General features: G+C 65.5%; 1 protein-coding gene across 1 annotated transcript; it reads right to left on the bottom strand.

Moving 5' to 3' along the window:
* Positions 1 to 7,695: 7,695 nt before the first annotated feature.
* LOC119840931 (rac GTPase-activating protein 1-like) lies at positions 7,696 to 16,205 on the bottom strand. Its single transcript, XM_043504756.1, is given in 18 exon segments — positions 7,696 to 7,897; positions 8,024 to 8,128; positions 8,610 to 8,724; positions 8,906 to 9,038; positions 10,061 to 10,166; positions 10,622 to 10,823; positions 10,901 to 10,996; positions 11,077 to 11,232; positions 11,560 to 11,702; positions 12,052 to 12,190; positions 12,565 to 12,642; positions 13,506 to 13,559; positions 13,920 to 13,989; positions 14,317 to 14,450; positions 14,662 to 14,787; positions 14,789 to 14,864; positions 16,106 to 16,167; positions 16,170 to 16,205. Coding segments are annotated over 18 exon segments (1,878 nt in total). The 5' UTR covers positions 16,191 to 16,205; the 3' UTR covers positions 7,696 to 7,835.
* Positions 16,206 to 23,992: the final 7,787 nt, after the last annotated feature.

The raw sequence follows: 23,992 nt of genomic DNA, 5'->3' as shown, positions 1-23,992 counted from the left end.
TCCGAAGTGGGGTGCAGACAGTTGCTGGGGGAGGAGAGCAGGCCAGGCAGGTGGGGGCAGGGAGAGGGGTGTTGGCCCATGGAGCCATGTGGGAAGGCAGCTGCACTTGGCCCACGGTTGCCACTAACTAACCCCCGGGCGGTGCAGCGAGACAGAGCGAAGGCCTGGCCCTTGGTGCCCACGAGGCAGCCGGAGACCCTGGTGCGCGGGCAGCACCCCAGCCGACTTTCAGCTGGTCAGGGTGAAGTGTCCCCGGCCGGCCGTCTGCCTCCAGGGGTGCGGGTGGGGACGGAGTCGGGAGCCTCTAACTGCTCGACCCGCTGCCCTACACTGGCGCCGTGTCACTCCCCCCGGATAGCAGCTTTCTACCGCTACGCATTACCCTGTAACTGCCTTGGCGGGGATCCTGGGGTGAAAGTAAATTAAAAGTCTTACCAGTTCTGGGGGCCTGGCTCTGGGCCCCCAGAAGGGGCGGGGCCTTGGGCGAAATGGGCGGGGCTGGGGTCATCCTCCCCCAGCCAGTCCATCTGCACTGCCTGGCCTGCGCCATCTCTGGCTCCGGCAGCGGTTTAACGGGTGCGGGGCTCTGGCCGTGGTCGTGGTGGCCAGGAGCCCAGGCCCTTTTAAATCGCTGGGCCCCGGGGCAGGTGCCCCTTTTGCCCCCTTTCAGCGGCCGGGGGGGGACAAAAGGGGCAATGACGTTAAAGCACAGTGCTCTAATGTCGGCTGTGTACTGGCCGGTACCAGAGGCCACTTCTTACCGGTACACCGTACTGGCCTGTACCAGCCCCTTTCACCTCTGCCTGGATCTCGGGAACCCAACACTGCCTCTGCCTTGCAGGGGGCAGGATGGGGCTGGGCTGAGGCGGAGGGTGGGTAAAGGCTAGACTGAGATGAAATGAACGCGGGGCTCATTACATGGATCAACGGCTGGGGAATGGCTGGGTCTCCCCGTGGCTTGTAAATGGCGACTCGGCATCGGGCAGGTGTGTTTCCTGGGGGCGCTGCAGGACCAGGCTCTTGACCCTTCTCTGTTCAACGTATTGATCAGTGACCTGCAGAGCAAGCTGGATCCCCCGGTAACCGGAGCCAGCAAACGCTCTGTCTCTCAATGCAGGGAGCTGTAACTGAGTGCAGCTGGGAGCCGAGTGCGGGCCGTACATGCCGGCGGGGGGACTCGCTCCTGGGGGGTGTGGTGGAGAACCAGGGCGCCGCTAGCCAAAGGGCTCCTGCCAGCCTGGGCTGCACAAAGGAGGAAATCACCGGGAGGTGATTTTACCTCTGTGTGGGGCCCTGCTGGAATCCTGGGCCCAGTGCTTGTGCCACCGTTCCAGGGGGATGTGGCTAAATTGGAGAGGGGGCAGAGAAGAGCCACGCAAATGGCTCAAGGATTAGAAAACACACGTTCTAGTGAGACTCCAGGAGCCCTGTGTTCAGCTGCACAGAGCCAGGAAGGGGGGACTTGAGCCCAGGTGACATCGCCAGGGGAACAAATGTTCTGCTGATAAGAAGCATACAGGATCTTTTTCAAGGGAAAAGTCAACATGCTGTGTTTGTTGAAGATACAACAATTCGCATATGCATTCAGTCACACACACGCACACGCTGTCCCGCCAGTCGATGTTCTAGTTACCAGGCCAGAGTCTGGCTCAATCTAGTGGCCAGCTAGGTTGATCATGGGTAGGGAGGAGCCAGGTTCTGTCGGTTGCGACACGATGCTCTGGGGAAGTCTTGGCAGGATGAACCCAAAGTTTCATGGCAAGGCACCCGCTTTATATAGTGATCTTCCTTCAGTGGGACAAATGAGTTTTGCACTGTCATGCTGTAAGCAATCGCTGTCTGACAAGTGCTCGTTTTCTTAAATTGTCCTCATCCTTTATCTTGTTCTTTCATCAGTCTCTCAGGGAGTTGCCCTATGCTGGTTTTGATCACAGCTATCTTGTCCCCATTGATAGGTGCCTGCCAATAGGAGTCATCAGAAGGGGCGTGTTTTAATCTCCTGGCGCCCTTGCATGTCTCCGGTTCCTCCCTAGAGCATCTGGTCCAGTGGGGCCTTCACACTTATCTTCTAACACACGCATTCCTCATTCACACACAACACAGGATTGATTTACACACAACATTTGAACAGGAACATCAAATTGCAAGGCAGGAGAAAACAATCATGGCGTTCTTTTACTTATTTCAAAATACTAAACCTACTACAAAGTGGTGACCCTAAAAGGTCTGTTACTGCCTTGAAATTAGTTCAGATACAGATTCTGGCTGATGCATCTCTACCAATGGCCCACTAGGCCATTCCTTTCTGCCTTCAGAAAGAGTGGCTGGCAGGATCTGCTCAAATCCTACATCAATACATTGAATACATGCTCTATTATTTTTTATCCTTCATTTTAAATTATACAAAATACAAACAAAATCCTCCTGCTACACCAATAGTGCATGGCTGGCTCTCCAGGCTGGCAGACAGAAGGCCGAACGCGCTCCCAGGCTGGCGTTGCTGCAAGGTGCGGTCAGACTAGCAATAAGACTCGTGTTTAATAAGGGGGGAATTTACCACCAGAACGAGTTCCAGAGCGCGGTGGGGGATGCGCCAGCACTGGCCTGATGTTTTTCCAGACACCTGCCCCTGCCGGCGGGAGTTCATACGGGGCCAGTTTCTGCCTCCCCTATGCAGGAGATCGGCTGTGATCTGCCCCAGGGTCCCGACATCAGGGCGTCCCTGGGCGACGCTCTGTAGCTGCTCCCTACGAAGTCAGGCAGGACTCTGGGGGAGCCTCCTCTCTGGGAGCAGCCTGTCTGCAGGGGACACAGCTCCCCCGGCTCCCCCCTTCCTGGGTCTGACCTCGGAGCATCCAGCATCCTCTGCCCCTCTGTGCGCTTCCCACAGCCAGTCCGCCCAGGCGGGGTCCTGGGGGGGCCAGAGGGTCCTGCCCCCCAACTCCGCAGTCAGACGTGACTCTCAGCCAGCCAGTAAAACAGAAGGTTTATTAGATGACAGGAACATGGTCTAACACAGAGCTTGTAGGTGCAGAGAACAGGACCCCTCAGCTGGGTCCATTTTGGGGGGGCAGTGACCCAAACAACCACATCTGCACTTCACTCCATGTCCCCAGCCAGCCCCAAACTGAAACTCTCTCCAGCCCCCCCCCCCCGACTTTGTCCCTTTCCCGGGCCAGGAGGTCACAGGATCCCTTTGTTCTCCAACCCTTTAGCTCTCACCTTGCAGGGGGAAGGGCCCAGGCCATCAGTGGCCAGGAAACAGGGTGTCGGCCATTCTCTGTGTCCAGACCCCTGCCCACACCTGCCCTCTAGGGCTCTGCAACGATCATACGCCCTTATCCCACCCCCTAGATACTTAAGAACTGCCTAGGGGAAACTGAGGCACCCCCACACTATTCAGAGGAAACATTAAGAAAAGTCCCGCTTCATCACACTCACATACAACATAAGGGGAAATCTCCACTTTGTCACACCCGCATGTGGGTTTGGGGGTTTAATAGGAATTGCATCTAAGCAGCCCTGGGCTGAGCCTGGCCTTATTCAGTGCATGGGCTGGGCATGAACCCGGAGTGAGGGGTGATGAATGAAGCGTGTGTGTGTGTGTGTGTATTGGGGGGAGGGGGGGGTTCATGTGTCAGGGAGGTGACTGTGGCCCTGGGGGGGCTCCCTGCCCTGGTGGCAACCCATTGGGGGCCTGAAGCAAGAATCTGTCTCCCCCATAAAAAGAATATAGCACCCCTCCCCACAATTGCTTAGTCTGCCTCGGGCTCAGTGTTCCCACCTGCTGTGGGGTAAGGTGCAAGAGCCAGCATCTCCCAGCAGGGCTCACGCCCCATAGCCTGGCCACTGGCCCCACTCTCAGCTCTGTCGCTGGCCCCATGACATTAGCCTGCTGAAGTGGAGCATGGAAGACGCCGGGCACAGCCCAAGGGGACAGGCGGCATCCCTGGCACCTGGGGACCAGCACCAAGCGACTAGCCCCTCGGGGGGGGGGGGGCTGGAGACCAAAGCCCCCAGTGACTGGCTGCCTGTAGCACCCCTAGCGGATAAGCCACCTGCCCAGGCTCCCCACCTGCGCGGACACCACCAGCAGCAGCTACAACTTGTGACACACCCCACAGGTTGGTGCAGCCAGAAGGGACGGAGCCAGAGCCCCTGTCCTTGTGGGACAGGGGGGATGTAGAACCTAGGAGCGTGGCTCTGTGCGGCAGCATGGGAATGTGTATGAATATTGTGTGTGCCTCAGTTTCCCCTATGAGCTACATGGGTAAAGGGGCGGGGGGGGGGGTTGCTTTTTGTAGACACCAGTGAGTCAGGTGTGGCTGGGGCCCGACTGGCTGGTGTCTGGGCCAGGCCCCTCGTAGCGCCCCAAAAACAATGGCCACGCCCTTACCTTGACCTTTGGTACCAAGCACCTAATGCCCATCTCTGCCCCACTGAGTCGGGGGAGGCAGGTGGGGGGAGGCAAGGGTTGTTCAGGGGGGCTGCTGGATGCAGGAGTCTCTTCTGACCTGGGAGTGCGGGGGTGGGGCAGAAGGCTCTGGCCTGACCCAATGGCCTTTGCTGTAATTGCCATTCTCCCTGCTAACGAAGGGCTCAGTACTATGGCTAATAACCCCCTGCTGCAGTCACCCCCCACCCGCCCCTGGGCTGAGAGTCCCTGCAGGATCAGCAGGGTGCAGGGGCTTTGCTCCCTCGGGGGTACACTGCTCCCTGCTCCGTCCAGCCCCGGTGGACTCGTTGGGGGCTCACGGTGGGACCCAGAGTGCTAGCGGTTTGCAGGGTCGGTCCCAGGGGGCGGGGAGCTGAGGGGCTAGCCCCATGGTGTGTGTGACCTGAAGGGGGCTGGCACACTGCTGGGCTCCCCCCCCCCCCCCCGAGCCAGAGGCAGGCACGGGGCTGCTGGATCCAGGACACCCTCTCGTTGTGAAGCTTGACTTGGGCGCTGGCTCAGAGCTGCAGGCTGCTGAAGTTCATGCTAACACCGCGTGCCCCCGGCCCCCCAGCCTCAAGGCTGCATTTGGGGGGTTGGCCTCACCCAAGCCCCTGGCATGGGACCAGTGTGGCCAGGGGGCTGGCGCTGGCACGTGCAGTGAGCCCTAGAGCTGCCCGAGGCCTGGAACCCGCTGTGAAGGAGGCGAGACTGGGGCCTGGAAACCCAGCGGGGCAGGAACCAGCGGCACCAATTGTGGGCCCAGCCCTATGGTCTCCCCCCACAGGGCCCCAGGCTGCTCGGCCGCATGCATCTGGCCTCTCCTCCCCGGGGCCCGCTGGCTTTGCCAGCCCACAGCCCCAAGTGGGGCGGCCGCAGGACAGCGGAGCAGAGCTGGGGATGGGCCCTGGAGCCGGAACCAGGAGTGGGGCCCGGACTGCTCCGCCCTAGCCTGGGGCCATCACCCCCCACCCCCACGGGCTGCTCGGGCCATGGCCGGGGCCTGGGGAACCAGGCCTAGGAGCTCCCCAGCACGTGAGGGGCAGCCCAGGAACCCACAGCCCCAGCGAGATCCCTGCAGGGGGGACAGCGCTGGAAGGGCAGGGCTAGTGGTGCCCCCATGCATGGCCGGGGGGGCTGCATCGCAGGGCCTGTAAAGTGCTCCTGCCCTTCCTCCCCACACCTCAGAGCCAGAGCTGCTGGCCACTTTGGGGGCACAAAGCAGAGCCGGGCCCGGCAGGGAGCTGCCTTAGCCCTGCTGTGCCACTGACAGTCCCAAGCCCTGAGCCCTCTCCTGTACCCCTAACCCCTCATCTCCAGCTCCACACCAGAGCCCTCAGCCCCTGCACCCCAGCCCCCTGCCCTGAGCCCCCTCCTGTACCCCTAACCCCTCATCTCCAGCTCCACACCAGAGTCCGCACACACCCCTTTCACAGAGTCCCCGGGTGATGCCCTGGAGCTGCTCCCTACGAAGCCAGGCAGGGCTCTGGGGGAGTCTCCTCTCTGGGCGCAGCCTGTCTGCAGGGGACACAGCTCACCCGGCTCCCCCCTTCCTGGGTCTGAGCTCGGAGCATCGAGCATCCTCTGCCCCTCTGTGCGCTTCCCACAGTGAGTCCGCCCAGGCGGGGTCCTGGGGGGGCCAGAGGGTCCTGCCCCCCAACTCCGCAGTCAGACGGGACTCTCAGCCAGCCAGTAAAAGAGAAGGTTTATTAGACGACAGGAACATGGTCTAACACAGAGCTTGTAGGTGCAGAGACCAGGACCCCTCAGCCGGGTCCATTTTGGGGGGCAGTGAGCCAGACAACCACGTCTGCACTTCACTCCATGTCCCCAGGCAGCCTCCAACTGCCTCCCCCTCCTGCCCCTCCTCCTCTGGGCTTTGTCCCTTTCCTGGGCCAGGACCGGATCCCTTTGTTCTCCACCCCTTTAGCTCTCACCTTGCAGGGGGAAGGGCCCAGGCCATCAGGTGCCAGGAAACAGGGTGTCGGCCATTTACGTACCCTGGCTCTTTGCTCTGCAACCATCACACCCTTATCCCACCACCTAGAGACTTAAGCAATGCCTAGGGGAAACTGAGGCACCCCTACAGTATTCAGAGAAAACATTAACAGTCCTGCTTCGTCACACCCCCCTGCACCCCAACCCTGGGCCCCGAGCCCGGTCCTGTACACCTAACCCCTCATCTCCAGCTCCACCCTAGAGCCCCCACCCCCTGCCCAAGTCTGGAGCCCGCTCGGTTCCCATTGGCAAAGAATTGTCCGGTAAGACTCTGGGAAAGGGCCCGGTGGGCGAACTCACCTCCAAGCCCCAGCTCCGGCCCCGAGCTGCTAGAGCCCACGGCCCGGCCCGGCCATGCAGCAACCAGCCCCCCAGCCGCTGGGTGCTCAGGATCGGGGAGCCCTGGATGCCCCAGGGATTGTTAATGAATCGAGGTTCCAGATATTACCCGGTAAGGCTCTTTCACCAGGAACACCCAGAGCCCAAGGAACAGGATGGGGGGGCAAATTAACCAGGTTAGCCCCTGAGCCCAGAGAAGGGTAAATGGGGGGGGAGGCAGGGGCAGGGGCTTGCCACCCTCACCCCCACCCCCGGCTCCCTGGCCACGGACCAGTGCAGGGGGCAGCTGCGGTGAGATGCAGGCAGAGCCCCCTGCAGGGAGCAGGCTGTACTGCAGCTGCCTGACACCGCCAGAGCCTCCCCCTACATCCAGTCTGACCCCTGCCCCAGCACCGGACCCCACCCCTCTCTGGCAAAGCCACTGACGTCCCCCAGCCCTGCTGTAAAGACCCCACCTCACTGAGAAGCCCCCAGGGACCCCACCCCAGACCTGAGGGGGAAATTCCTGCCCCTCCCATAGTGACCCACCAGCAGAGCCCTGGGGCTGGATGCCCTGCAGTGACCCAGAATCTGCCCCAGCTCGTGTCCCCCCTGCAGCCCCAGGGGACTGAGGGGCCCCATCCCTGCCCCCGCGGAGGGGCCCAGGGAAGCCAGATGCACGTTTCCCCCACAGCCAGGCCACAGGGTTGCTGCTGGGAAATCCTATGTCCCCCTCCCCCCCCGGCAGGGCAGAATAGGCACAGGTGCCCCCTGACACACTCCCCCCCAAAAAACACACCCCGATAGGCCTGGCTCTGCACAAGCATTTAATAGAAATTAGCCCCCACGTCCCCGGAGCCCTTGCCCACCCCGGCAACGCTCAGACAGGGAGCAGTGGGGGAGCCAGGCCCCAAGCTCAGTCCAGCAGCCCCTGCTGTGGGGCAGGGACCCACAGCCCCTGTGCATGTTCCCTCCACACCCCCGTGCAGCAAGCACCGGTGCCTGCCCCCCAGGGCAGGCGCTTTCCCTGCCCCCACCCCAGGCCGCCTGGCCCTTCACCCTTGGAGCCATCACTGGCCAGGGCCTACAGCAGGGAGGGGAAGAAGCGGCCCGTCTTCCTGGAGCCCGACGCTGGCCTGGGGGGGGTGGGGAGGAAAAAAGAGAAGAGAGGTTAGGGCAGGGGCAGCTTCCCCAGAGACAGACTGACAACTCCCCCCAGCCCCCACAATCCCCCCCCTGCAGTGCCGCTGCCCCCCCTGGGCACTCACAGGGGCACGGTGCCCACGCAGCTCCGCAACGGGTCAGGGAAGCAGCCGCCAGTCGGGCTCAGCTGAGTCGAGTTCATCTCGGGGGACGAGAGGGGGTGGAAGAGCCGCTCTGTGGGGGGGGGGGGCACTGTCAGCGGGGGAGGGGGAATGTCTGCAGCCTCCTCTGCCCCCCCCCCCAGAGTCTGTTCAACCCTCTGCCCTGACAGCACCGCCCTGGGGCTGGTCTCTGGCTGCCCCACTGAGGCACTCATGGCTCAGCCTGTGCCCCAGGGCTGCACCAAGGGGAGGCTGGGGGGGGGGTCACTCCCTGCAGCAGCCTAGCGCCCCCCCCATCTCTAAGGGCGGCTGGTGCCAAGCCACCACCGCTCTGCTCTGCCCCCAGTCATGGAGGGGGGGTCTGCCACTGACCCCCATCACCAGGGCACCGGGTGACCCCCCCAGGGCAGAGAGCTCCCCCCCACCAACTCTGTGGGGCCCACAGAGCCCCTTTCCCCTGCCCGCTCCAGCTGCTCTCCAGGGCTTGGGCCAGGTTGTGCAGCCTTTGCCCCCCACGGGCCTGCTGTCCCCGGCAGGGAGCCCCCCATGCTCACCCCGTCTGTCCAGCACCAGGGGGTCGCTCGTGGCCGCGGGCACCAGATTCTCCAGCTCCATCCCCACGAAGCGCCTCCAGAAGTCGGGGGGCAGTGACAGGAGATGAACCATCACCTGGGGGGGAGGGGGGAGCCGCTGAGACGCACCCACCTGGGCCCAGCCACGGGCACCCCTGTGCCCCTCCGACAGTGGAGCTGGATCCCCGGCAGCAGGGGAGAACGGAGGGGGGTACAGTGGGGCAAGGCCAGAGCAGACAACAGCCCCCTCCTGGCGCCTGCACCACAGGGGCTCCTACCTTGCACTGCTGGGGCGTGTCCTCCAGGATGGCCAGGGGCGTGGGGCTGCTCGTGCCGTGCCCCACCAGCGTGGGCCCGAAGACACGGGCCAGGTTCAGCTTGTCCATCCTGCACTCGGGGCTCTGAGCGACCCTGCAGGGAAACCAGGCGTCTGGGCTGCCATGATGGGGCGTCCTGCCCCCACCCCTGCTGCGCCCCCCAGGCTCCCAATCGACAACCCCCAACGAAACTCTGCCGAGCACCCTGCCCGACAGCACCTGCCCGGGGCCACCCCAACCCCCTGAACCTCAACACAGCCCCTAGCCCAGGTCTGCAAACAGACCCTCCCCCATGGCCCCGGCCGGTTCCCCTGGCTCGTTGACACCTCCAACTCCTGCCACCTCAGCCAGGGCAGCAAACCCCCCCTTTGACCCCACCACAAAGCACAAGCGGGTCAGCAGCTAACCCCAACGCAACCCCAAGGGCAGCAGCCCCAACTCCAGGGGCAGGGCAGTTTGCTCCCTGGGCAAAGTGAACTATGCTCAAGCTGCTAGACCCTCCCAGGAAACCCCCAATCTCGGAGTGACTGGGGTGCACAAACCCAAACCAGTGATAGACACGTCTGGGCAGAACGACACCGACTCTCCCCGCAGAGGGAAACCAGGAGATCAGGCCCAGAGAGGCACCGGGGCAGCTGGCAGAGAGATGGGGACAGACCCACGTGCACTCCCGGGCCAGAGGGTCCATCTGGGGCACCGAGCCGCGCTGACCCTGGGCCGGAGGGACGGCCCCATGGGGGGCCCTGCCAAGAGCCAGCCCCTGGCTGGGAACAGAGGGACACTGAGCGAGCCGCACAGGACCCCACCCAGGGGATCAGCTGCGACGCCCGCTCAGCCTGGAGTCACCAAGCGGAACTGCTGCCCCACGCACGGCAGCCGGACCCCACGGCACGCAGGCCCCTCCTACCCTCGGGGCGCCAGCGAGGGGGACTGAGCCCGGCAAATCCCGGGGCACAGCCTCTGATCCGCAAGACACTGCCCGGGGGGGGGGGCACTCACATCACAGAGCCTAATGGGAAACCACACCGATCCACGGGCTGGGGGAACCTCCCAAGGCCCCGCCCCCCACCTCCCTTCAGGAGCCCCCAGCCCCCCGAGGTCCCGGCCTGCCCTCACCTCAGCAGATGCAGCATTAGGAAGGCCAGCGTGTCCCGATTGGCGGGGGGCAGTTTGCTCACCACGTGGCACAGGGCTGCCTGGCGGGAGGCTTCGTCCGGGATGTCTGGGGGCAGAGCCAGGAGCCGTGCTCATGGGGAGGGGGGACATGGGCCCTCAGCCGCCCCCCCAGCCCAATGCTGCCCCACCGCACCAGCACAGGAGCAGCCCAGCACCGGGGGGGGGAGGGGAAGAACTAGGGGGTTTGGAACGACTGGCACCACGGATACCCCACGCACGGGCTGTGGGTCGGGGGGGCCTTGGGAAAGGCTCCCAACCAGGAGCAAGGTGACCCTGGCCCCCCAAGAAAGTCCCAGCATCTCCCCTGGCCTCTGGGGGGCGGGTCCCACCCAAAATCCACAGTCCCTGCCCCACCCTGCACACACCTCCCAGCCCTGCCCCCGCCCCACCCCACGCCCCAGTACTACTCCCCACCATGCACACACTATGCCAGCCCCACACCAACCCACAGGCCCTGCCCCCAGCCCACCTGCACACACCTCCCGGCCCTGCCCCGCTCACCAGCGGCCCGCAGGAAGATGGGGTGCAGGTGGAAGGTGACCAGCGGCTCCTTGAGGCCCCTCAGGAAGTCCTTGAGCACCCCACACACCACATGCACGTCGCCCACGCGGCCCAGGGAGGGCAGCGACCCCTTGGCCCGAAGCAGCTTCTGCCTCCATTCCCGCACCAGCTGCTCCGCGCCAGGCACCCGGTACAGCCCTGTCTAGGGGAGAGGTGCGGGGGGGGGGTCAGTCTCCACAGCAGGGACCAGCCCCCTGGCCCCCCCTTCCCCCCTCCTACCTCTGTCAGGCCTCTGCGCTCCACCTCGCTCACGCAGTGAACCACCAGGACGGGCACCAGGGGGGCTGTGGGGGGCGCAAAGTCAGCCAGGACGCCCTGCGGGAGGGGACAGGGTGAGGGAGGGGCCAGGTCATGGACCCCTTGCCTGTCGCCGGGGTGCTCCCCCCGATACTCACCTGCCGGGGCCGAGGCCGGGGGCCCGGGGTGCACAGGGTGGGACAGCGCCCGCGGCACTCGGTGTGCGCCAGCAGGAGGCACCGCCGGCACCGCAGCACCACCCGCCCGAAGCGGGCACGGGCACCGCAGACGGCGCAGGACTCGGGGCGGATCACCTGCCGAGAGGGGGAGTCACGGCATGGCCAGACAGGCCCCCCCTTACCCGAGAACCCACTGCCCCCCCCTCCCACCCTGTACCAGGGAGCAGAGCTCACCCAGGACCCACCCACCCACCCCTGGACTGGCTGCAGGGCCAATCTCACCCGGTGACCCGCTCCCCCCTCCCCAAACCTGCTCACTCAGAGCCCCCCGGGACCCACCCCACCCAGCCCTGGGAGCAGCTGTGCGATGTGGTGGGGGAAGGGGAGCTGGGCAGGAGCCCCGGTTGTAGGGCGCCCCTGTATAGGGGAGGGGCTGTCTATGGGGCCCGCGCTGCTCCCCACCGTTTTGGAAGTGAAGAGGTGCTGGGGTGGTGGCGGCCCCTGTGGGGGGGAGGGGAAGGAGTCCAGCCCCTTGGGCTCCAGCCCTGCCCCACTCTCCGGGTGGCTGTCCGAGTCCTCACTGCTCCCCCACACCGTGGTCAGCTCTGGGGGGGCGGAGGGGGGAGGAGAATCAGTGTGTGTGGGGGGTCCCAGCACAGGGACCCTCCCGCTGCCTGAGCGCCCCCCCCTTCCCACAGCGAAGCCCAGACCCTCCCACTCGGGGGTGGGGAGGGTGCCCTGGCCCCACAGGGCCCCAGCTGGCAACGCAGCCTCCCTGGGGCAGGGCATGGCCGGGGCCTCCCCAGGAGCTGGGCCAGCGCCAGCCCCCCGCGGCTCGAAGCGGCCCTGCCCCTGGGGAGCCCTGGCCAGGTGCACATTGTCCCCACTCTCCCGCCCCACGGCAGCCCCCGGAGCGGCTCAGGCACCGGCCGGTCGGTGGCAGGCGGGGGTGACCTGTGAGCGCGGAGAGGCGTCGGCCCTGGCGCGAGCGTCGGCCCAGCACTGGCACCGCGGCCACGGGCAGCTGGCTCTGGTCCGGGCCTCGGTCTTCAGCAACGGGCCCTGCCGAGAGCGTCACCAGGGGCTCACTCGCCTGCGGGAAGGGAGAGTTGGAGACTGGAGCTGAGCTGCCCCCCACCCCGTCCCCCATCCTGCCCGCAGGGCCCTGCCCCCGCCCAGCCTGCACTGGGGCCCTGCAGGGCAAGGAGCAGAGCGGGGCGCCAAGCGAGCGGTGATGTGGGGGCCTGGGGAAAGGTGGGTCGAGCCTTTGGGGAGCAGAGCGGGTGCCCCCCAGCCCCTCACTTGCCCTCCTGGGCCAGTCAGCCAGGGGCTGCCCCACCACGGTTACCCCAGCCCTGGCCAGCTGCCCACGGGAGCCCCCGGAACGTGCCTGGACCCCAGGGAAGGGGCCGCTCACCCCAACCCATCTCCAAGTGGCTCCCACAGCCCCCCCACCCCCATACTCACGCTGGCAGCTGGCAGTACAGGGGGGCGCATGCGCTTTGCTGCAACCACGGGGCCGATCATGGGGGCCAGAGACGAGCGCTGGGAACAGAGCAGACGGGCAGGTGAGAGTTGCCCAGGAAGGGCACCCGCAGCGCGGCCTGACCCCCCCTCCCCTCCACGGGGCACCACCCCAGCTCCAGATAGAACAGTGGCCAGGTCACGAAACACTGCACAAGGGACAGTCAGCAAAGGCCAGGGCCGGGCTGCCGGGGGCTGCGGGTCGGGACTGAGGGGCACCGGCAGAGCCCAGGGCCGGGCTTTGTCCTGCACCAGAAGCCCCTCACTTGTGGCTAAGTCCTGCCTGGCACAGCCCTGCCCTGCCCTGCCGGGGGGGGGGGGGGGGGAGACACATGCTCTGGCCCTTTCCCTGCCCCAGACATGGAGCCCCGGGGCACTGGGGTTATTACGGGGCTCAGATGAGGTCACTTCAGCTTGGGAGGGTGACACCACCGCTCAGTACGGCCGACACTTTAACCTTCATTCCCCTGGGCTCCCAGGTGATGAATAACCCGCCGGTTGGCCTGCACTGGCTGCATGTCCCTGCAGACGCCGGTGGAGGGGGCGCTGCCCCCCAAGATGGTAAAAGCCTCCATCAGGGTCTGTCTCGGGGACTCGCTGCCTGGGGGAGCCAGAGGGGCTGCAGGCCCAGGGGTCCAGCCCCAGGAGGTGACGAAACCGCGTGGCTTCCCTTGGAGGAGACACCCCACCCACCCAGGGGGCCTCCCAGAGCCTGTCCCCACACTGGGGCCATGGCCCCGATCCTGAGGGTCCATGATGGGCTCATTCTGGGAGAATTTTGCTCCCATCCGTTAAGAACCTGACTGAAGCCAGGAGCCACCTCTCCCACGCCAAGGCCCTGAGCACCCCCCAGCATGGGGCAGCTCCAGGCATCTCTCACCTACCGGGCGCTCCCGAGACTTCTGCTTCAGGGGTTTCACCACCATCACGTCCAGGTCCTGAAAAGAGGTGAGAATGGGATGGCGCCTGGGCGGGTGCAGGCGTGGGGTGGGCACTCCAGGAGGGTGCAGTGGGGCTCAGAGCCCTAGGTCTGTGGGTAATGAACCAGCATGGAGCCACGCTGGCAGCTCCATGCCCAAGCCATCACCAGCTCCCCAGGGACCTGCTGGGGGATCCAGTACTGGGGGCAGGCACCCCACTGGGCTGGTTACACTAGAAGAGCCTGCGCTCAGGCCCCCCTCCTCCCGGCTATTAACCAGCCGGGGCAGCCAGAGTTAGGCCGTTGCCCAGGGCACCACCGGGGCTCATCTGCCCGGAGTGGGGGGTCCCGGGTCCGGCTGCCTGGGGAGGGTCCTCACCACATCGTCCTCAGTGCGGTCGTAGCTGATGTCGGAATGGGATGTGCACGACTCGTCCACTGCGGACAGCCTGCAACAGAGAGCGGGTCAGCGCGGCTGGCAGGAGGGGGCGCCGGCTCCAGCCAGGGCGGCTCCCCCCAGCAGCACCCCCCTCACCCTCCCCAACAGAGAACGTTGCCCGGCACCCCCAGAGCAGATGGGAAACGGCCTGGCCAAGGTCACACGTGGCCAGTGATGGAGAATCCGCTGGGGCCCCCGGGCGCTACTCGCCCATTAGCCGTTCTCACTCCGTTTCCCGCTGGGCCTCTCTAACCTCAGCGCCTAGCCGGGGGCAGCAGCTAGTGCCTCCCTCCCGGTGCCACCCCCCAGCACCCTCCCGCCTCCACCCCCCGCTCACCTGCGCCCTGGCGCCAGGGCGGTGCCCAGCTGCGGCCCCTCAAGCAGGGCCAGGGCCGAGCGCTGCCCATCGCTCAGGGCAGTGCGGGGGGATTCCTGCATCAGGAAGTCAAAGATCAGCTGCAGCTTCCGTTCCTGGGGGGCAGAAGCAGCCTGTTGGGGGGGAAGAACAGCCCACCGGGACCCCATCCCCAACCACCTCCCTCAGCACCCAGCCAGCCTCGGCTCCCCCCACATGCCCTCAGGCCAGGGCCCTCCCACAGAACCCAGCCCTAGGGGAGCAAAGCTCAGAACCCCAGGCCCCTCCAGAGCCCCCCCAACCAGAGACTCCCCCCCACCGCCGCACCTGCTTCTCCAGCTCGGCCTCCGCCCGCTGCCGCTTCCCCATCTCCACCTCCACCTGGTTGCGGGCGTGTTTGAGCTTCACCCGCAGCGCCGAGCACTCGCTCTCCGCTGCCAGCAGCTGCTCGCGGGCCCGGCGCAGATCCAGCCCGAGGCGGCAGCATCTCTGCCGGCAGGCCTCGAAGCCCCGGGCGACGCGGCTGCAGTCTGGGGGGGACGGGACACGGGCTCTCAGCGAGCTGGGGGGGCTGCCAGTGCCCGGGGGAGGGGAGGGGCCGACTCTCAGCTAGCTGGGGAGGGGGCTGCCAGTCTCCGGGGGGGGGAGGGGCCGACTCTCAGCTAGCTGGGGAGGGGGCTGCCAGTCTCCGGGGGGGGGGCGAGGGGCCGACTCTCAGCTAGCTGGGGAGGGGGCTGCCAGTCTCCGGGGGGGGGGGGGGGAGGGGCCGACTCTCAGCTAGCTGGGGAGGGGGCTGCCAGTCTCCGGGGGGGGGGAGGGGCCGACTCTCAGCTAGCTGGGGAGGGGGCTGCCAGTCTCCGGGGGGGGGGGGAGGGGCCGACTCTCAGCTAGCTGGGGAGGGGGCTGCCAGTCTCCGGGGGGGGGGGGGGAGGGGCCGACTCTCAGCTAGCTGGGGAGGGGGCTGCCAGTCTCCGGGGGGGGGGGGGGGCGGGGCCGACTCTCAGCTAGCTGGGGAGGGGGCTGCCAGTCTCCGGGGGGGGGGAGGGGCCGACTCTCAGCTAGCTGGGAGGGGGCTGCCAGTCTCCGGGGGGGGGGGGAGGGGCCGACTCTCAGCTAGCTGGGGGGGGGGAGGGGCCGACTCTCAGCTAGCTGGGGGGGGGGCTGCCAGTCTCCGGGGGCCGACTCTCAGCTAGCTGGGGAGGGGGCTGCCAGTCTCCGGGGGCCGACTCTCAGCTAGCTGGGGAGGGGGCTGCCAGTCTCCGGGGGGGGGGAGGGGCCGACTCTCAGCTAGCTGGGGAGGCGGCTGCCAGTCTCCGGGGGGGGGGGCGAGGGGCCGACTCTCAGCTAGCTGGGGAGGGGGCTGCCAGTCTCCGGGGGCCGACTCTCAGCTAGCTGGGGAGGGGGCTGCCAGTCTCCGGGGGCCGACTCTCAGCTAGCTGGGGAGGGGGCTGCCAGTCTCCGGGGGCCGACTCTCAGCTAGCTGGGGAGGGGGCTGCCAGTCTCCGGGGGCCGACTCTCAGCTAGCTGGGGAGGGGGCTGCCAGTCTCCGGGGGCCGACTCTCAGCTAGCTGGGGAGGGGGCTGCCAGTCTCCGGGGGCCGACTCTCAGCTAGCTGGGGAGGGGGCTGCCAGTCTCCGGGGGGCGAGGGGCCGACTCTCAGCTAGCTGGGGGGGGTTCCCATGGCGGGGCTCTCAGCGAGCTCCTGCCCATCCCCCTGGCGCCGGGCTCCCCCCAGGCGGCTCAGGCCAGAGCCGGGACCCCGCGCACCCACCTTCCTCCACGCCGCAGCTCTGCTCCAGGAGCCGGGCGAGCCGGGCCAGCTGGGCCAGGAGGGGCCCGCCGCGCTCCCGCGCCATGGAACGGGGGGTCCCTGGGGTGCCGCGCCTGGACCGGACCGGACCGGACCGGACCGGACCCACCTGCTCGCCCCGGCCGGGTCAGCGGCGGGCAGCCTGGAGAGGGCCCCGCCCCGTCTGTATTTAGGGAGAGGCCGGGGCGGAACTTCAGAGACAGCCCCGCCCACATCCCTCCCCGGGGGCGTGAAAATACCCCCCCCGACCTCCCTCTATTGTCCGGCTCAGCTGTGGGTCCCTGGGGAGCCGGGTTTGGGGCCCCCGGGATCCGCCCCAGTGGGCACCACCTGCCCCGCCCCGTGCGCTGGGAGGCCAAACGCCCCGTGGGGCATCCGGCGGGGGGGGCAGCGCGTGCGGCTCATTCTGTGGCCCCCACCCCACCGGGACGGGCTGGGACTGAGCTCCCATTTCACCGGTAGGGAAACTGAGGCATGAGGCTGGATCGGCCCCTGGTTTTTAAAGAAACGTGATTTGGGGGATGGGGGAGGCTCAGACATTAGAGCCAGTGTGGGGGCCCCAAGGCCCCCCAGCCTCAGAACCCAGGCGTCCTGCTGCACCGTCCTAGCCCTGCACCCCCACGTCTCACGGCTGGGAGCACCCTCGATCCAGCTCCTCTGCACAGGGTCTGTGTGTTCCCCCTCCCTCCCCACAGCTGTCAGGGCTCCATGGGAAACCAGCCCCCCGCAGCGCCCGGTCCCCCCACAGCGCCCGGCCCCCCGCAGCGCCCAGTGCCCTCTGCAGTGCCCAGTGGCCCTCGCAGCGTCCGGTCCCCCCTGCAGTGCCCAGTCCCCCCCGCAGCGCCCGGTCCCCCCGCAGCACCCAGCCCCCCGCAGTGCCCAGTGCCCCCTGCAGCGTCCGGTCCCCCCTGCAGTGCCCAGTTCCCCCCGCATTGCCCAGTGCCCCCCGCAGTGCCCGGTCCCCCCCACAATGCCCAGTCCCCCCGCAGCATCCGGTCCCCCCCACAATGCCCAGGCCCCCGCAGTGCCCAGCCCCCCGCAGCGCCCTGTCCCCTGCACCATGCTCCCAGGCCTCAGGCCCCACCTTTGGAATGAGGACGGGGGGATCTGCCTCCTTTGCATCCAGAGGCCCCGGGGACGTGCACCCGTAACCGTGGCCTGGGGGCCACAGGCTTGTACTGCAGCCGTAAGGCAGGATTGGGGTGCGTGGCGTGGCCCCCTCATGCTCTGCCTGGGGAGGAGGGGCCGGAGAGCCAGGGGCGAAAGCCCAGGGAGCAGAGTCAGGCCTGGGGTCTCATTGCTCTGCCCCCTGAGCCGCAGCGCTGCGCCCCCACCTGTGACGAAGTGGGAGGGGGGCACATTAGCTGCTGGGGGCCTGTGGGAATCCATTAGCTGGGTTGTGAGTCACCGCAAAGCCCCCAGTTCCATCCCCCAAGGCACTGTGCCAGCACTGCCCCAGTGCCCCGAGCCGGAGCTGCCCCTGCAGGCCGAGGGGCACCCAGCCCCCTGGGGAGCCAGGCTCTGGGGGGCAGCCCTGCAGCTTCCTCCGCACCCAGGAACCCTCACATGGAGGCCCCTGGCTGTCAGGCTGAGGGCACTGCCCAGCTGGGGGGATGTTGAGGGAGCATAAGTGACGTGGCCCACTTGTGTTGTTTCCCAGTGTGAGGAAGTGGGAATGTTCTTAATGGTGCCTCAGTTTCCCCTATGCCTTTCTTAAGTATCCAGGTGGGGGGATCAGGGGGTGTGATTGTGGCAGAGCCCTAGAGGGCCAGTGGGATTTTGTCTGCACAGAGAATGGCCGACACCCCGTCGCCTGGGCCCCTCCCCTGGGAGGTGCCGACTGAAGGGGTGGGAGAACAAAGAGAGCAGGTGGCCTCCTAGCCCGGGAAAGAGACAAAGACCAGACGAGGGGCGGGAGAGTTTCAGTTTAGAGCTGACTGGGGAGACAGGGGGAGGCCTAGAACTGGGGTCTGGGCTCCCCATCCCCCAAGATGGACCGGACTGAGGGGTCCTGTTCTCTGCACCTACAAGCTCTGTGTTAGACCATGTTCCTGTCGTCTAATAAACCTTCTGTGTTACTGGCTGGCTGAGAGTCCTGGGGAATCGCAGGAAGTGGGGGGTGCAGGGCCCTGACTCCCCCACACTCCGTGACACCCAGTTGCCCGGCCGGTGCTGACACGCGCTGAGCTTCGGCTTGCAGTGCCCCTGGGTGCCAGCAGCAGGAGCCCCCTCCCCCCTGCAGGTACTGGGCACCGGGGAAGGGTTCTGGCCTGGATCTTGCTGGGTTCCCTGCCCAGACCCTGCGCCCCTGGCTCAGGCCTGGCCCTGCCATGGAGCTGTGACGATGGACGGGAGTTTCTTGTTTTCCCTTGTTTCCTATGGGGGATTTTCTTGGTTTCCCTATGGGTTGCATGCAGAGGGGGTGGGACTCAGTTTCCCTGGGTGTTACGGGTTTAACGAGGTGATGGGAGAGGGAGTTTGTGGGGACACAGGACCGGCAGGGAACTTGGGACTCCAGCCAGTGGCCTGTAGAATGGAGACCCCAGCGACTGGGGACCGGGAGGCCCAGCCGGGTCTGGCCAGCGGGAGGACAATGGGCTGCGGAGAGGGGACCCCGGTGACCCGAGCAGCCGGGTCCAGCCAGAAGGGCCAGAGGACAGAAGTGGGGAGAGGGGGCCCAGGCGACCCTGTTTACGACCCTGTTTACCTGGAGAGAAAACAATGGGGGGGGGCTTGGGATCTCAGAGGCCCAGCTGGGAAGCAGGGGGGCTCTGGGCTGGAGGGAGGGGGCAGGCAGAGCCCCCCCGGGTGCAGGGGAGACTGGGATGTGCTGGGCTGAGGGGGGCCAGGCCTGAGGCTGGAGAGTTTCCTGTGCTGGGTTCAACACTCAATAAACCCTCCTGTGTTACGTTGGCTGAGAGTCACTTGGGGCTAGAGAACAGGGTGAGGGTGGGTGGTACCGGGGGGCATCATCCCCTTGGGGGGGGTGGAGACCCCAGGGGCCCAGAGCGAGGGGCCTCCCTGAGGGGCCCACGGCAGAGACAGACGTGCTAAGGCTCAGAGAGGTGCGGCTCCAGGAGATGGAGGGGCTGGACCCCCGAGAGTGAGTGGACCCCTGGGAGAAGGGCTGTCTCACTGAAAGGGGCACCCCCCACGGACTGCACGCGGCCTAGAGTGGGACGATCTGAGAGTCCGTGACAGGAGCTGAGGGAGCCCTAACTGCACCGCGCCCCTCAGGCTCTGCGGCTGCCGTCTTGGGGCTGGCACGAGGGGCGAGCGCCCCGGTGGCATTGGTCACGAGGGGCATCAGGGTCAGGCCCAGAGCCCCATGGCCCGGGAGACACGTTCCCACAGAGACTCAGGCGCGAGCTGCCAGCCGCTTGCCAGCAGCGATATCGCTTCCCGTCTCCCTGCCAGCTGTGCCCAGCTCGACCGCCCTGGGGGCTCCTCCGGCTGACACCCCCAGGCTGGCCCAGGGCTGCTCCACACGCCGGGCTTGTAGGGCTTCAACGGCAGCAGCCTGAGGCCTGCGGCTCCGGCTAGGTCATGCCAGGCAGCGCCAGGCCGGCTGCGCGGCTTCGTACCCATCTCCACCCCGACCCACAGCAGCAGCAGTCCCCGGCAGGGGCTCACTCTGGGGCACCCCCACGGCTGACTGGGCAGCACGGGTCACTAACAGGAGGGGAGGGGAGAAGCTCCTGCCAAGGGCTCAGCCTCCAGCCTCCGGCCCATGAAGAGCTGAACTGAGCAAACAGATCCCTGTGCCCTGCAACGTGGTGGGAGAAGTGGCTGCTTGGCACGCTCTGCTGTCCCGGCCTCGCCCCGCGGGGGGCGCTGTGGGGAGTGGGGTGGGGTCACTGGCCGGGGAGGGGGGCTCCCGGCGACTCCGTGGGGGGCGAGTGCCTGGCACTGACGCCCTTGGGTGCTGGCTGGAGGGGACGGCGTCCTTGGGGCTGAGCGCACTGCTGGCTGCGGCACGGAGACGGCGCGTGCCGGCCCATGTGGAGCAGCGTCTCCGGAGCCCGCCGGCCCCCGGCGCATGCTAAGCGGCTGGGCTGCGTGAGCAGACGGGGACTCGCCGCCCACCTGGGGCTGGCCCCGGCACCTGCCCCTGCGGCTCCTGGGCCTGCCCTGCAGCGCCGGCGCCGGGGAGACCCCTGGAAATAATGAACCCCTCCCTGTGCCAGGCACGGATCCGCCCCACAGAGCCCCCCGTGCCGGACCCCTGGCCCTTCCCCTCCCCCCACAGAGCCCCCCGTGCCGGACCCCTGGCCCTTCCCCTCCCCCCACAGAGCCCCCCGTGCCGGACCGCCGGCCCTTCCCCTTCCCCCACAGAGCCCCCCGTGCCGGACCGCCGGCCCTTCCCCTCCCCCCACAGAGCCTCCCGTGCTGGACCCCTGGCCCTTCCCTTCCCCACACAGAGCCCCCCGTGCCAGGCCCCCAGCCCTTTCCTTCCCCACACAGAGCCCCCATGCCAGGCCCCCAGCCCTTCCCTTCTCCACACAGAGCCCCCCATGCCGGACCCCTGGCCCTTCCCCTCCCCACACAGAGCCCTCCGCGCTGGGCCTCCAGCCCTTCCCCCCACAGAGCCCTCACTGCTGAGCCTGCAGGGGTCCGGGTGGGATGGGGCAGCCAGATCCCCACAGCTCCGGTGGCTGCTCAGGCTCCCCAGCCGTCCTGTGGGTGGCGTCCTCTCCCCCCCTCAATGGCCGCCTCCCCATGCCCATGCCTCCGCTCGCCCAGCGAGAGCTGCGATGGGGTGGTCCCCAACCCCATGGATCCCCCCGACCCCTGCAGACACCCCCAGAACCTCCAGACTCTGGGAAAGGGGAGACTGGTTGGGGCTGGGAAGGGGAGACCCCCCTGTGGCCCCAGAGATGCCAGCCCTGCAACCCCCCTCCCCCGGCACCCAATGTGTGTCCCTACCCCGGCCACCCCAGAAAGCCTGGCCCAGCAGCCGTGGGCAAGGCTGGGTGCAGGCGGGGTCCTGCCAGGGGATGGGAGCAGGGCTGGCTCCTTCCCCACTCTCTGCCCAGGCTGGGTCTGGGTCTGGCCCCCCAGGGGGTCATACCCCAAACCCACCAGGAAGCCCCGTCCTGGGCCAAGGGGGCCCCCGACAGAGACCAGCCCAGGGAGCATTGCCTTCCCACCCCCAAACGTGTGGGCATGTGACTCTGTGTGTGTGTGTGTGAGAGAGAGAGAGACACTGTGTGTGACTCTGTGTGTGTGTGTGAGACAGAAAGAGAGAGAGATACTGTGTGTGTATGTCTGTGTGTGTGTGTGTGAGACAGAGTGAGAGAGACACTGTGTGTGTGTGTGAGAGAGAGAGAGAGAGAGACACTGTGTGTGATCTGTGTGTGTGTGTGAGAGAGAGAGACTGTGTGTATGTGTGTATGTGTGAGAGAGAGAGACTGTGTGTATGTGTGAGAGAGAGAGACTGTGTGTATGTGTGTGTGTGTGAGAGAGAGAGACTGTGTGTATGTGTGTGTGTGTGTGAGAGAGAGAGAGAGATATACTGTGTGTGTCTCTGCGTGTGTGTGTGAGAGAGAGAGACTGTGTGTGTGTCTCTGTGTGTGTGTGTGAGAGAGAGATACTGTATGTGTGTCTGTGTGTGTGTGTGAGAGAGAGAGAGAGAGACTGTGTGTGTGTCTCTGTGTGTATGTGTGAGAGAGAGAGAGATGCTGTGTGTGCGTGAGAGAGGCTCTGTGTATGTGTGATGATCTGTGGGAGTGATGGTGTGTGTGTGTGTGTGTGTGTGTGTGTGAGAGAGAGAGACTGTGTGTATGTGTGTGTGTGTGTGAGAGAGAGAGAGAGAGATATACTGTGTGTGACTCTGTGTGTGTGTGTGAGACAGAAAGAGAGAGAGATACTGTGTGTGTATGTCTGTGTGTGTGTGTGTGAGACAGAGTGAGAGAGACACTGTGTGTGTGTGTGAGAGAGAGAGAGAGAGAGACACTGTGTGTGATCTGTGTGTGTGTGTGAGAGAGAGAGACTGTGTGTATGTGTGTATGTGTGAGAGAGAGAGACTGTGTGTATGTGTGAGAGAGAGAGACTGTGTGTATGTGTGTGTGTGTGAGAGAGAGAGACTGTGTGTATGTGTGTGTGTGTGTGAGAGAGAGAGAGAGATATACTGTGTGTGTCTCTGCGTGTGTGTGTGAGAGAGAGAGACTGTGTGTGTGTCTCTGTGTGTGTGTGTGAGAGAGAGATACTGTATGTGTGTCTGTGTGTGTGTGTGAGAGAGAGAGAGAGAGACTGTGTGTGTGTCTCTGTGTGTATGTGTGAGAGAGAGAGAGATGCTGTGTGTGCGTGAGAGAGGCTCTGTGTATGTGTGATGATCTGTGGGAGTGATGGTGTGTGTGTGTGTGTGTGTGTGTGTGTGAGAGAGAGAGACTGTGTGTATGTGTGTGTGTGTGTGAGAGAGAGAGAGAGAGATATACTGTGTGTGACTCTGTGTGTGTGTGTGTGAGAGAGAGAGAGATACTGTGTGTGTGTGTCTCTGTGTGTGTGTGAGAGAGATACTGTGTGTGTGTCTCTGCGTGTGTGTGTGTGAGAGACTGTGTGTGTGTGTCTGTGTGTGTGTGTGAGAGAGAGATACTGTATGTGTGTCTGTGTGTGTGTGTGTGTGAGAGAGAGACTGTGTGTGTGTCTCTGTGTGTATGTGTGAGAGAGAGAGAGATGCTGTGTGTGCGTGAGAGAGGCTCTGTGTATGTGTGATGATCTGTGGGAGTGATGGTGTGTGTGTGTGTGTGTGTGTGTGATGCTGTACGTGTTGGGGGCCAGGTGCAAGAACCCAGAGCAACTCACCCGACCTGGAGATCCCCTCCCAGCCCAGCCACTTTCCCGTGGGCACAGAGCCCCCTCGGCAAAGGTAGCACCCACCAAGGCCCTGGGCTGCCCCACATCCCTAGTGCAGAGATCTGCAGGCCCCAGGTCCCTTGGCAGCCGGGCTGGGGTGTGGGGCAGCCCTGGTGGGCACAGCCACCCCTGCAGTGGGCAGGTGGGCGACTGGAAGCAGAGGGTGTTTCACAGAGAACCTCCCACGGTTCCTTCCCCACAAGGTTGAATCTGAGTCAGAGTTTGGAGCGACTTTAATTACGGCTGGATCGATCAGCTCGGCACAGCCAAGAAAATCCAATCGCGGCCCCAGGGGCTCCAGGCTGCATCCTCGCTAAGTGGAGCCGCATGGCGCTGGGGAGACACCCCCCTCCCCCCCAATGCAAACACCGCTCCGGCTTCGTGCCAGCTCCAGCCTTCCCACCATGCGCTGCGGGGTCTCCAGAGACCCCCGGTTACTGCCCCCTGGACCCCCCTCCCGTCCCAGTCCCTTGTGCCGTCTCGGGGAGGAAGCAGGTAGGGTGATGGGGGGCTGCACAGCCTAAGCCAGGGATAGTCAATTAGTTTGTCTCAAGGTCCAAATGTCTTGGTCAGGGTATTGTCAAGGGCCAGACTCCAGAGCAAACCCGACACAATCATCATGATCAGCAGGAAGATGTCACAGTCTGTTCCAAAGTGTCCAGTGGTCCAGATTTGGCCCAGATTCACCCCCTGGTTAGTGACCCCCCCGGGCCCAGGAGCTGATCGTGCTGCTGCCCCATTCAGCCCCACATGGGAACTCCTGGCCCCTGTCTCCGCAGGCCCAGTGACTCCCACAAAAGCTGCCCCACAGGTGCTGGAACGGGGGGGAGGGGGTTGGGGGGGCTGCCGCACCCCCCGGCTGGAAGTGGTTTCCATCATATGCAGTTGGGGTCAATGGCTCTCAGGATCCCCACTTTTCAGAGTAGCAGCTGTGTACTAGCCGTGTATTAGAGCTTATGCTGTAATAAATTTGTTAGTCTCTAAGGTGCCACA

Source organism: Dermochelys coriacea, chromosome 11 (genome assembly GCF_009764565.3).
Source record: "Dermochelys coriacea isolate rDerCor1 chromosome 11, rDerCor1.pri.v4, whole genome shotgun sequence".
In the NCBI taxonomy this organism is placed as follows: Eukaryota; Metazoa; Chordata; order Testudines; family Dermochelyidae; genus Dermochelys; species Dermochelys coriacea.
Note: the sequence above shows the minus strand (reverse complement) of the source record. Positions and strands in the feature narration are given on the sequence as shown.